The 12,381-nt window shown below is 31.7% G+C and overlaps 1 protein-coding gene across 1 annotated transcript in view; it reads right to left on the bottom strand.

Annotated features, from left to right (window-relative positions):
• Positions 1-3,133: 3,133 nt before the first annotated feature.
• Positions 3,134-12,381, bottom strand: part of LOC150082828 (protein NipSnap homolog 3A-like) — an 82,908-nt gene continuing 73,660 nt past the window's right edge. The window contains exons 6-7 of the mRNA XM_090376840.1: positions 10,010-10,089; positions 3,134-3,632 (exon numbers count right to left, since the gene is read on the bottom strand). Of these exons, the coding sequence (XP_090232966.1) occupies positions 10,013-10,089 (77 nt within the window). The 3' untranslated portion in view covers positions 3,134-3,632; positions 10,010-10,012. The remainder of the gene's footprint in view (positions 3,633-10,009; positions 10,090-12,381) is intronic.

Below are 12,381 nucleotides of genomic sequence, written 5' to 3'. Positions count from 1 at the left end.
CCACAATCATTAATAATGTCACCTTCAATACAGCCATCACAGCAACAGAGGAAAAAGAATGACCATTTTAAAAATATGAAAATACAGCATTCTGCTCCTAGTACTATTGATTTTCCAATACTTCATGGAAGTAAATTTGATGATATCAATTTAACATCCCCTTTGTCATTGCCTTTTTTAACCCCACTCTCAGCCAAAGAAGTAGCATCTACTGTCAATTATGTTCAACCAGATTTACCTGCTTCTATTCCAAACCAGAGTTCAATAATGGGAATACTTTCTCTTCCTTTTGGACAGCAAAATTCAAGACCTATTTTAGGAATTCTTTCACATAGTAAAAAAGCATTGTCAGCAGAAACTCCATTACCATCTGTTCATCCTTCAACTCAAATTCATAAAGTTCAGAATTATTCAGAGAAAACAAAAGAGACTACTTCAGATTTATTACCAGAAGAATCATTTATTGATTTTTACATTGAACCAATACCAGCTGCTGAATTAGTGAAACAAAACCAAAGTGACCATTTCTTTGGTGATAAAATTCAACACTCGTCTATAACGCATCACACAGTTAAACCAGTACTGCAAAGATTTCAAACAAATGCTGCTTATTCTCACTCCGCAATCAGACGAGGTGAAATTGCTCTTCTTGGTGGGAACAGATCCTATCATAAAAAAAAGTTACCTAAGCATCATTATCTGCACTATGAAAATAATAAACAAGAACCTGGACCACATACAACTGCAGCTTCCATTTCTCATTATAACAGAAACAGTCCTTTTTCTCTTAACATGCAACCATTTCATGATTCACAGAGTTCATTATATTTTTCTAGCAGGATGATTCATCCTAGACATTTCAGCCAACATCCAGTAATAAGAAATCAGCAAATTCATCATTCCCAATTAATACAACATAAAAACCTCAAGTTACAGAATGGGCGAAGAGCAAAGAAGAAAAGCATTATTTTAAGGTCTTGTTGTTCTAGAAACCTTTCTCAACTAGAAAATGGTAATGATGATATGGTCTCTTGGCGACCATGTTGCAGAAATATTAATCACTCTTGCTGCTATTCTAAATTAGTTTCTTATCCACTAAAGCATTTTCCACTACCTAATACTCAACCAGCTAAGAAAAAAAGAAAAGAATGTGCATTGCAAGAGATTTGTTCCATTCTTTATAGAACAATAGGTCAGGTGAAGATCTGCACTACAAGATGCTGATGAAAATAAGTTTTATAATTTATATTTCATTATCCTGCAACTAATATATGCATTATATATTCGTGAACATGATGTGCATGCACAGAGAGAGAGAGAGAGAGAGAGAGAGAGAGAGAGAGGATATATTATGGTGGTGAATCCATATTAAATGCTGTTCTGATTATTTGATCCAAATCATTGCCTGGAAAAAAAAAAAAAATATATATATATATATATATATATTCAGGTTACACTACTTTGTTAGAAGAAAGGGACAGAATAAAATAATTCTCAGAGGATACTGTTACAGAAGTTATTTATTGAGCTTAACATCTGCAACACTGCAGATATTAGGCTCTTTCTCTACTAGCTCAATAAATATACAACACTGAAGCAAAGGAAATGACTAAGAGTTAATTTCCACTCAGGTTTTTAGGAATTTTTTCTTTTTTTATCTTTATATTTATTTGCTTTGAGGTTGTGGTAACTATATGCATTTTAATGTCACCTACTTAAAAACTTATGTAATACACAGACATAGCATAACATAAGTTGTGTAAAATTACCAAAAGAGTCATATTACAACGTAGGAAATTTATAAGCAAAAAAACGAATCTGGAAACGAAAAACATGGAGGGTACTATTTTAAGAAACTTAAGATTGTGCCAAGGAAATATGTTTTTCAGTTATTCAAAAATTACAGTTTAAAGTTTGGATGTATCACTTATTTAAAAAATATAATAATCTTGTTTTACTTTAAAAAATTGAATAAAATGGTAATACAACTTTTGCTTGGCAAACACTTTTATTGATCAATATACAAAACAAAGTAACAGCTAACATTAACAATGATAGTATAACATGTGAATTTCAACATTTATTTACAATAGATTATTAACAGCAAATTTTTATATATAAAGACATTGTACTATAAATATACACATTATACATATATAAATATTTAACAGTCTTGTTCATTTATCAGTAACAGTAAATAGAAATTTTTGGATGAGGAAAAGAATCCAGATTTAGAAAAATATATGTATATATATCTTACTGCATTATAACTGCTAACAGTACAATATAATAATTGAACTATTCTGATATCAGGCTGTGTGCCATAAATTTGCATAATTAGTGTATCACTTATGGAAGACTTCTTTTCTGTTCAATGACAATATGAAGCTAAAAACATGATCTACGTCCATCTTTAGTTTAAGTATAAGTTTATTTTACTCAACTTTATTAAACAAAAAAAAAAAAAAAAAAAAAAAAAAAAATTACAAAAAAAAAAGTTTCCATGATTTATTTCATTAGCAAGGAACATTTTTAAATATTTCAAAAACTTAAAAATTCTCTACAAAACAAAGTAACAGCTAATATTAAAACATATGAATTTCAACATTTATTTATAAAATATTTTGAAAAAACCAAACAAGGTCAATGTAAAATTTTAAAAGAATAATCTAATAGTATTGTACACTATTTTGTAAATGGTAACACAGTGCTTTTTAATGTTAGAGAGTAATGTAACTTAATTACCTATAGCACCAGAATGTGAATACTAGATAAAAAAAAAAAAAAAAAACAACATTTACAAACACATAAGAAATACTGTTAAATTCTACATAGTATGAATCAGAACTGTAATGTATATTGAGGTAAACTCCTCTTATTATTTTACAAATGTTAAATTCTACATAAAAAGTAAAAATCTACAGTTTTACTTTTAAGTTGAATAGCATTTCATTTTATGTGACAAAAATACTATTTATAAAAATTATTAGAGGACTGACCCAAATAATAGCTCATGTGGAAGATCACAGAATTATTAAGTGTTTACTTAATAATTTGCGTAACATTAAGATGTATGAAGAATAGTAACCCAACTTACAAAGCTATCTAGCTGATGGCATATATTCTTTAAATTTTAGAAATGAGCAAGGACTATTTGCTACTTCCAAGAGAAGAAAGTCTTCTACCTTTTGATGTTATGCAAATAAAAACTTAAGGGGGCAACATTACTAATATCATACTCCTCAATAACAACTTTATAAACTAAGCAATATTTCCCATTCCTGAGGTTAACTGCACGTATACTGAAAATCTTTAGAAACGGAAGAGGAAAGCTTAGTGAATTGCTCTGACAAGGGAGATAAAACATGTTAGAATGGTGGGGAAATTCAGGAAGGGATGGGCTGTTTATATTAGTGCAGAGGCAACTTGAAAATAAAATAAAATAATTTAATAAAATTCAGCAAAAGATTTAGCATAATAATTGGTTTTTCAGTTTTGCATATAAAATAATACTGGAGCAAGCTAAATGAGTGGATATTTGGGTGCCAAACTGCTCACAAAAGTATCAACTATCATCATCATCTAGCGGCAGAACTCCATACAGTCATTCGTGTTGCCATGGCAAAGAGAATCTGAAAAATTTTGGATAGCATCCCTTATACTTAATGTATATTTTCATTTATATTTATAAAACCTCTTTTTAATTACTGAAGCTAAACTGTTTATCCATTCTGTATAAATCTACGATAAATAAATAATAATGTAATATACAAATCTTATATGTAAAAGTATCTCATACTTTTTTTTTAGTTTGCCCTGATTCTGTTTTGAGGAAGTGGTCTTAATATTTAGAAATGTTGTTAAGGCATAAATTTATTTAATGTGTTAGGATAACTAATAAAAGTACAAGTATTAATAACTATGTCATTTGAAAATTCTCAACAAGAAAAAAATTGATATAAAAAGAAATAACTTTGTACTGTGTTTTTTTTATTTTTTATTATATATCGTCTATTACCTGTACGTTAAATGATCTTGAAAATTGGTAGTACATTCTGTGTGCGTGAACAGAAACAGACACTAAATGCCTCTGAAAAAAATATATATATTTGGCCTTTGCACACAAGTAACAAGTGTATGCTATGTAATGTTTGCCTCTACATATAAACAGAAATCCCCCTCCCTTTGATAAAATTATGATATGAATGATAGTTTACTATATTTGGAATGTGATTCCCAAAATTTTAAACTCAGCTCTGTAATTTAAACTATTCACTGCAGTACATAATGACTGCTAGAGCTAAATGCCATTCCAGAAGCTGAAGTGCCTCATAATATTATATGGTGCATTGAGAAAAGAATGGATGGAGGGGGGGGGAGAAGTGGTTCTATTATTTATATAGTGCATTAGCATCCAAGATATCTCTATCTGAGATCAGCTAACTACAGTCCCAGCTGAAGAGACCTTTAGAAATTCCTCCAGTTCTTCTGACATTTGAACACTTACACTGAATAAGGTGGCAAATATCAACTGTTTAATATCACTATAAAACATATGATCAGTAATTTTGGCATCAAAAAAGTTTCAACTTTCACAAATATTTTGAATGGATATATCAAAGGAAATCATACAGATTTTCACCTGTATCTCTCTTACAAACAGTAAAACCAGTTGGCAATCTGGTAATACTTCTCAACTCATTCCTACCTACATTGGCCATCCCAACATAGCCCTCTCATGTGAGCAAATATATTTCCAGTTTCCAAATCAGTTCTACTTCTAAAATAAGAATCTTAGCATGGATAACTCCTTATTGCTTAGGGACTGCTTCCAGCAGATGTCTTTTTCAAGGTCCTTACAGAATTCCCCTATAAGCCTAAACTGTAGACCCATTATGTTAATGACATTTTCATCATTTAGAAAAATAGCCGGGGAGCAACTGGACGAGTTTCACTCTCTTAGCACATATGAACTGTTCAGTTGGAAATTGACTATACTGGACTTATCCATAATTGATGCTGCCAACTCTTTATTTTTATAACTTTATAAAAATAAATGAAATAAAATTACAAATAAAATAATATAAATAAGTAAAATCGACTGTAAAGTATAGGTTAAAATCGTTACACCCATACTACTATAAAACTGAAGCTGTCAGCAGCAGCATCTGCTGCCTTCCTCAACATAAGTAGTGCTGCATCAACAATTCATTATAAAGCATTAAGCCTTCCCAGCAGACCTAGTATGTACTATGGTACCTGCACATACTCCATTTCCCATATGTTAGCACCGGAAGTGGCACGGGGGCTGTACGACCTTAAAACGTTCATCCCTATCCAGGATGCTCAGAGAATTTCATGTCTGACCGTATCGTAACACCCAAGTCCCTTTCCTCCAGTACTGGGTTTAGTTGAACTCCACCAAGTGAAGAAGTTATTTTGGGATTACTGTTTCCCAAATGTAATACCTTACACTTTGTTGGATTAAAGCATAGCTGCCATTTTTCTGACCATTCCTGAAGTCTATCTAGGTCTCTCTGAAGAAGCTCAGCTTGACAATGACCATTAACTACTCTTCCAATTTTAACATCATCTGCAAATTTAGACATCACGCCCTCTATCCCTTCATCAATGTCGTTTATGAAAATCAAAAACAACAGTGGTCCTAATACTGATCCTTGGGGAACCCCACTTCTTACATCAACCCAATCTGAGGAATAGCCATTTATCACAACCCTCTGCCTCCTGCCCTGAAGCCATCCTTCTATCCACCTGAGGATTTTCCCAGTGATTCCAACCTGTTCCAGCTTATAAAGCAACCGCTCATGTGGGACTGAGTCAAAAGCTTTGCTGAAATCTAAATAAACAATGTCAAAATTATTCCCTAAATCCAGCTTGTGAGTGACCCTTTCGAAATAGCGAACCAGATTTGTTAAACATGATTTTCCCTTTACAAAACCATGCTGAGTATCCTTGAGAATTTCAATTCGATCCAAATGATCCTGAATTCCACCCTTTATCATTGCCTCCATGATTTTCCTTACTACTGAAGTCAGACTGACAAGTTGATAATTTCCAGCTTCACTTTCAGAGCCATCCTTATGTATGGGAGATACATTTGCACTTTTCCAATCCAAGGGAATCTCCCCAGAATCTAGTGATGCTCGCATAATTAGCCTCAATGGTTCAATGCACTCGCTTGCCGCCTCCCTTAAGATTATAGGGTATATCCCATTAACTCCAGGAGCCTTACTGGTCTGTAGGCTCAAAAGTTTTTTCATTAAATAATCTTGCGAATTTTCAATATCATTAATTACATATTTTTTAACTTCGCTCCCACAATTTCCCATTGCCACAAAAGGCTTTTCATTTGTAAATATCGATGCAAAATAACTGTTGAGTTCATCTGCAACGGCAGCTGGTGTATTTAATACTATCCCCTTTCCCTTACGTAAAGGTCCGATCTGGTTTGTCCTGCTCTTCTTGGCATTTATATATGTGAAGAATTCTTTATCCCCCCTCTTTGCTCTGTTTGCTAGTGATTTCTCATAAACTGCCTTTGCCTGTCGAACCTTTTCTGTGGCTTTATTACACATCACCTTTTAGCTTTTATAGGCTTCAATACTTTATATTGCTCTGTAACCTTTCCATGCCACCTTTTTCTGCTCAAGTAATGTGGCAACTTCACTATTCATCCAACTTGGAACCCTCCTTGTGCAGTATTTTTTTTAATGGTATATACGCATTCAAGGCATCTGTGATTAATGTTTTAAAAACATACCACAGTTCAAATGTATTCATTTTCTGCACAATATCTACCCAGTTAATAGAGGCCATGTAGTACCTTAATGCATCCTAATTTCCTTTTCTGAAATTAAAACCCATTCCTTTGCCTTTTACTTCTGCTACCTCTCTCGTCATCATCCACCGTAGAACTCCGTGATCACTTCCTGCTACTGGTTCCTCTACTGTCAGCCCTGTTATGTCATCTGATTCATGTATGATGATGAGGTCTAGGATATTCTTTTCTCTAGTACTTTCCCTGACATATTGATACAAATAACAGTCATCTAGTTGATTTAAAAATTTTGTTCCCCATGTCGAGTTTCCTTCCCATTTACTCCAATCAATTAGAGGCAAATTCAAATCACCCATAATAAGGCATTGACGCTTACTTGCCCATTACATTTGCATATAGAGGCTTTTGTCATAATCTTCACAATCACCTGGTCTGTAGATTACTCCTACTCGCATTATACCTTTGTTTCCAACTATCTCACACCATACAGACTCTATACTATACAGACTCTATACTAGCATGTGAAATGTCTGAATCCGGGAAAGCTATCGTTGTACTCAGGCTGCTTCTGATAAGAAGCATTACCCCACCACCCCTTCTATCCACCCTATCCTTCCTAAATACATTATACAAGCCATACTTAAACTCATCATTCCCAATTTCCGGGTGGCACCACGTCTCTGTAAGCCCTATTATGTCCGCGTTACTTGTTTTAACCAGCAGTTCGAATTCGCTCATTAGCATATTGCTAATGAGAAATGATAGTATATAGCAGAGCTATAGTGCTCAATACGTTCTATGTTGAAATCAGTATTTGTAAAAGAATAAGAGAAATTTACCTCAACATGATATGTACATCACTTCCGTATGATACTCTCCAGAAATTAAAATGAATAAAAGATTAACGCAAAATGATTACAGTAAAAAAATCGGTTGAACATAATTCAAAAATAATTAATTAAAAAATCAATTAAAGTTAAATGTAAATTTTGAAAAACCTTTGAGTAGGAAAACTTGATTTTTAATTAATTTTTTAAAAATTGTTTTTTGAATTTTAGTTAATTTTTGAATTGTGTTCAATTGATTTTTTTTTACTGTAATCATTTTGTGTTAATCTTTTATTTGTTTTAATTCTGGAGAGTATCATAACGGAAGTGTTCTACATATCATAGTGAGGTAAATTTCTCTTATTCTTCTGCAAATGAGAAATGTGGAATTCAGCAAAACCAAATCTTACCCAAGTTTAACTCTACTGAACGATACTTCTTATTTGGGTGGGGCATAAACCCATGGTATTTATACTGTCAACTCAAAATAACCTTTTTTTGGATGGTTACACCAAAAAAACCTGGTGTGCCCAGCCATGCTAATTCAAATGCATTCTAAAATAAAAACAAATCATAACATAACAAGTAACTTCAACAAATGACTAAGACACTATTTAGTTACACAATGGATGTTGTTCTTTGGAATGTCGCTTGCTGGACAAAGGTCTATAAAATTTTGCTTTTTGTTTAAGAAATTAGTCCCAGAGACAGTAGAAATGATTGCTGAACATACAGTTATAAAGCTTTATCAGTAGGCAAGATATGTGAATGGCATAACATTCAATAATGTTATTGAATATGATGTAAGGTGTGGGAACCTTGCTCATCAACAAATCACAAACTTGTCAATGGCATTAAAAGTATGATTTGGGCTGATCATCAAATAAGAACTGAAGAAAGCCTCTCAAAAGGTGGAATATCATATAATTCCAAGACATCTTATCTGATATTTTAAACATGAAAAGATTATGCAACTTCTCTGTGCCCAAGTCTGGAGAAAATTAGATTGGAAAAAACAGCCGAATTTTATAAAAGAACTGGTTGAAATATGCAACTGTGATCCAGGATTTCTAAAACCAACAATGACAGAAGGTGAGATGTGGTATATTTTCTTTATGACCTGAAGACAAAATGTTAATCTTTTAAATGGAAATCTCCCAGGAAGAAAAAATATTCAGCTCAATACGACTAAAGCAAAAGTTATGTTAGAACTATTTTTTTACTATAAAAGCATAATTCATTACAAATTTATATCAGGAAATCATATCATCAATAAGACTATGTAATTAGATATCATTAAGTGCTTAAGGGTGCAATCAGAAGAAAGAGACTGATTTGTGGGCAAGAAAGACTTGGAACTTATTCCATGACAATGCTCCTACATATTGTGTGCCAATTTCTAAATGCCTCTTCAACGCTGTCTTGCAACACCTTTCTTATTATCCTGACTTTATCATATTTTTATCATGAGATTTTTATTTCCCCTCCCCTGAAACTAAAAAATATACTAAACGACTACAATTTTCTACAAAAGCAAAAGTTATGACAGCTAAGACAAATTCAATCAAGGAGTTTTCAAAAAAAAATAAATAAATAATAATAATTAATAAATAAATAACCCAACTTAGAAGGAACTTTTCTGCAATTATAACTGATGGGAAAAAATTATTATTAGCCAAGATCATTATTTTTAAAAATTATATTTGTTTAAATAAAAATTAAGTGTTGAAACTTTTTGATCTAAACTTGTAATATGTGTATAATATATAAGAATATAAAGACTCAAGGTGTGAAATGAAAATTTGTTAGAAAAACAACATAGCTGTTTAGGTCTGGAAAGCTAGGCATAATACATAACAGTGATTTTGGAAAGTTAAGTAAAGCTGATACTGTTATTCATGCATGTGTAAATGATTCATGAAGATATTTTTTGCATATTAGATTCTGTCATATTCAATTCAAATATATGTTTTAAAACAATGGAAGACCTCTGTCACTTCTCTGACTTTCGAATTCAATGATTATTTGTTGTGTTAAAAGAATCATGTTACAAAAGTATATTCAAAATGGGCTGAATGTCAGAAAACCTGTTGCAATTTCAAGAAAGTCATTTCCCATCCTTTATACCAGCCATAATAATAATAAAAACCAGATAAAAGTAATTAATATTTATAGTGCATTCAACAAATAAAAAGAAAAGAAACTGTCATCAACGCTCAATTTGTGGAACAGCATTGTGTATTATGCCTTATTTTTTAGAAGTTATACACTAAATTGTACTTTTGAATCTTTTCTTGGAAAAAAGGCAAATTTAACATTTTTAAGGGCATATTTTGAAACTAAGTATTCAGTAAAATATGTAAGTAAAAAACTGCATACTTACATATTACTGAAGAGGCGAAACTTTCACTGGAATTAGTCCTTTATTACTTCCATCCAGCACTTCATGATAAAATGCATGTACTGGATACCAAAATCATAAAAATGAAAAAAATGGGCAAAGAATTTATTAAAAATTTGTTTTACTATCAATTTTCAAAACATTAAACTTTCTATAAATTAATACAGGAGAACCCTGTAATTCGTGGCCTTTTCTTTTGCTTATTTGTGGTCAGTGGTGTATCATCAAGAGCTTGGGCTCTAGTGTGATGTTTCTTTATTAACCCATCAAGTTTTATCTCTTTCCCTTTTGGGTTCCCATAAGCTTGCGGCTATGGAGCAGCTTCATCCTCTGAACTATAGGATGATATAGCACAATTCATGATTACATTTTCAAGATACTTCAATGATGATACTTCCAATGCCACAGGCCAGCTTCTTGTTTATTCACTGAATCTAACCTTGCCTGACAACTTCAGTTACATGCACCCAAAAGAAACTTTGGAATAGCTATGGTTCTCGGACTGAAAGCAACTGTCAATTAATCATTTTGATACATAATCTTATTTGCTGTTACAATGGGTGTCAGATTTGAAGCTGCAGACATGAAAGGGGTCCATTCCAGTTTACATTGGAATACTAGTGATAAACATCACTAGCATTCTAGTGTAAACTGAAATAAACTAAATGACATTTGCCATAAAAGTTCTTTTTTTTTTTGCCTAAAATTAAAATCAGACAGTTGAAGAATATGTAAAATCTACAGATGGCAACAATAAATACAGAGTATATTGTTTTTTTTTTTACTATGCTTTATATTTAATTATATACTAAATATATGAAATACATAAAAATATAAACTATAAAATTATATAATATAAACTATATTAAATATATCCTATATATCACATTTCAGATGATAAGTTGCAGTGGCCCATAAGTTGATTTTAGAAGGTAAATTTTGTGAAAAATTACTTTATTGCATATATTTGAAACACAGTACAGTACTCACTAAATATGTATAACAAAGCTTTTACTCATCACAGAACACTAAAATCTCATTTTCACTACTATCACATTTTTAATGTTATGGTCTGAACTTTCTTCAAAGAGTGCATCATCTTTAGTACCAATCACGGGCATTGCTGACTCCACATTTCTTGAAAGATGGCAACTTTCTTGCATTTCACTAACCCTCAAATTTTTCACCTATTTGTACACCTGCAAATTTAAATGACTTTAAAGGGTTTGTTAATTGGAATTACAGCTAACTCTGTTTAACAGAGGAACCATTCCTTTTGTTATCTCCACTATATTTGTGATTGCTGAAAAGGCACTTGAAAAGAAATTATATAAAATTGAAATTGGTCACACACTAAAAGAGCTAGCTCTTTCAGAAAGCCAACTGGATGTCTTGACCATAAGATGAAGGGAAATTTTAGGCAACATTTTCTAGGAATAAAATGTACATCTCACAATATGTATTTTATATATAACTTTTATTCCCGTACATATCAGTATTAATACTGAAATAACAAAATAATGCAAGGAAGCAAAGCTTGTGTAGCATGTGCGATAAAAAAAAACAATAATTAAAAAACAAAAATAATAATAAAATAAAAATTAAAGAAAATGAAATGAAATGTACAAGTATCCAAATTTTTATATTTTATATACTTTTTTCGAAATATTTATCTAATCCCTCTTTAAATATATATAAAAGTACTCTACCTCTACAAGAATAGATGATAATTCATTCATCTCTTTCATAACAAATCTCAAATTTGAGAATTTCAGTATTTCTCAAATATAATAAAAGTCCTCCTCCATCTGTATCATTAATTATTTTTTACCTTGGAGAAGTATAACTGTACAAAATTCTTAAAGGCTCTATTCTGGAGTAAAAATCTACATTGTGTTAATTTCCCATAGCTTTCATTTTGGTTTGGTTTTTGTTTCTTCTTGGCCAAAAGTTAACCTTAGGTAGTCAGGTAAATAATTTGTTCTGGATAACAAGGCTTGTTTTTAAACTTTTTGATCTTATTAACAGTACAGTATCAAAATTAAGAATAAATTTTTAAAGTTTCCCAGTTTCAACTATTTTTTGCCATTTATCCCAAAAAAAGTGGTTAGTTAAACCTATATACTAATGTGCCCACCAGAGGGTTAATTTGAACCAACGTCCCTTGCTTGTGTTATCCCAGAATGAGGAAATTGCCCCAAAGTTTGCTCAAGCCTTTTAAGACTATGAACACTTCAATCATATCTCCCACGCAGATGCTTAGTTTCTAAACTTTGCAGCTGACAGAGTTGGAGTCTCTTCCTATGAGTTTTTTTTTTGCAGCCACAACTAGTCGTTATCATCCTTTTTACTCT

This window comes from Mastigoproctus giganteus, chromosome 7 (assembly GCF_048544385.1).
Source record: "Mastigoproctus giganteus isolate SK-2022 chromosome 7, ASM4854438v1, whole genome shotgun sequence".
Classification (NCBI taxonomy): Eukaryota; Metazoa; Arthropoda; class Arachnida; order Uropygi; family Thelyphonidae; genus Mastigoproctus; species Mastigoproctus giganteus.
Note: the sequence above shows the minus strand (reverse complement) of the source record. Positions and strands in the feature narration are given on the sequence as shown.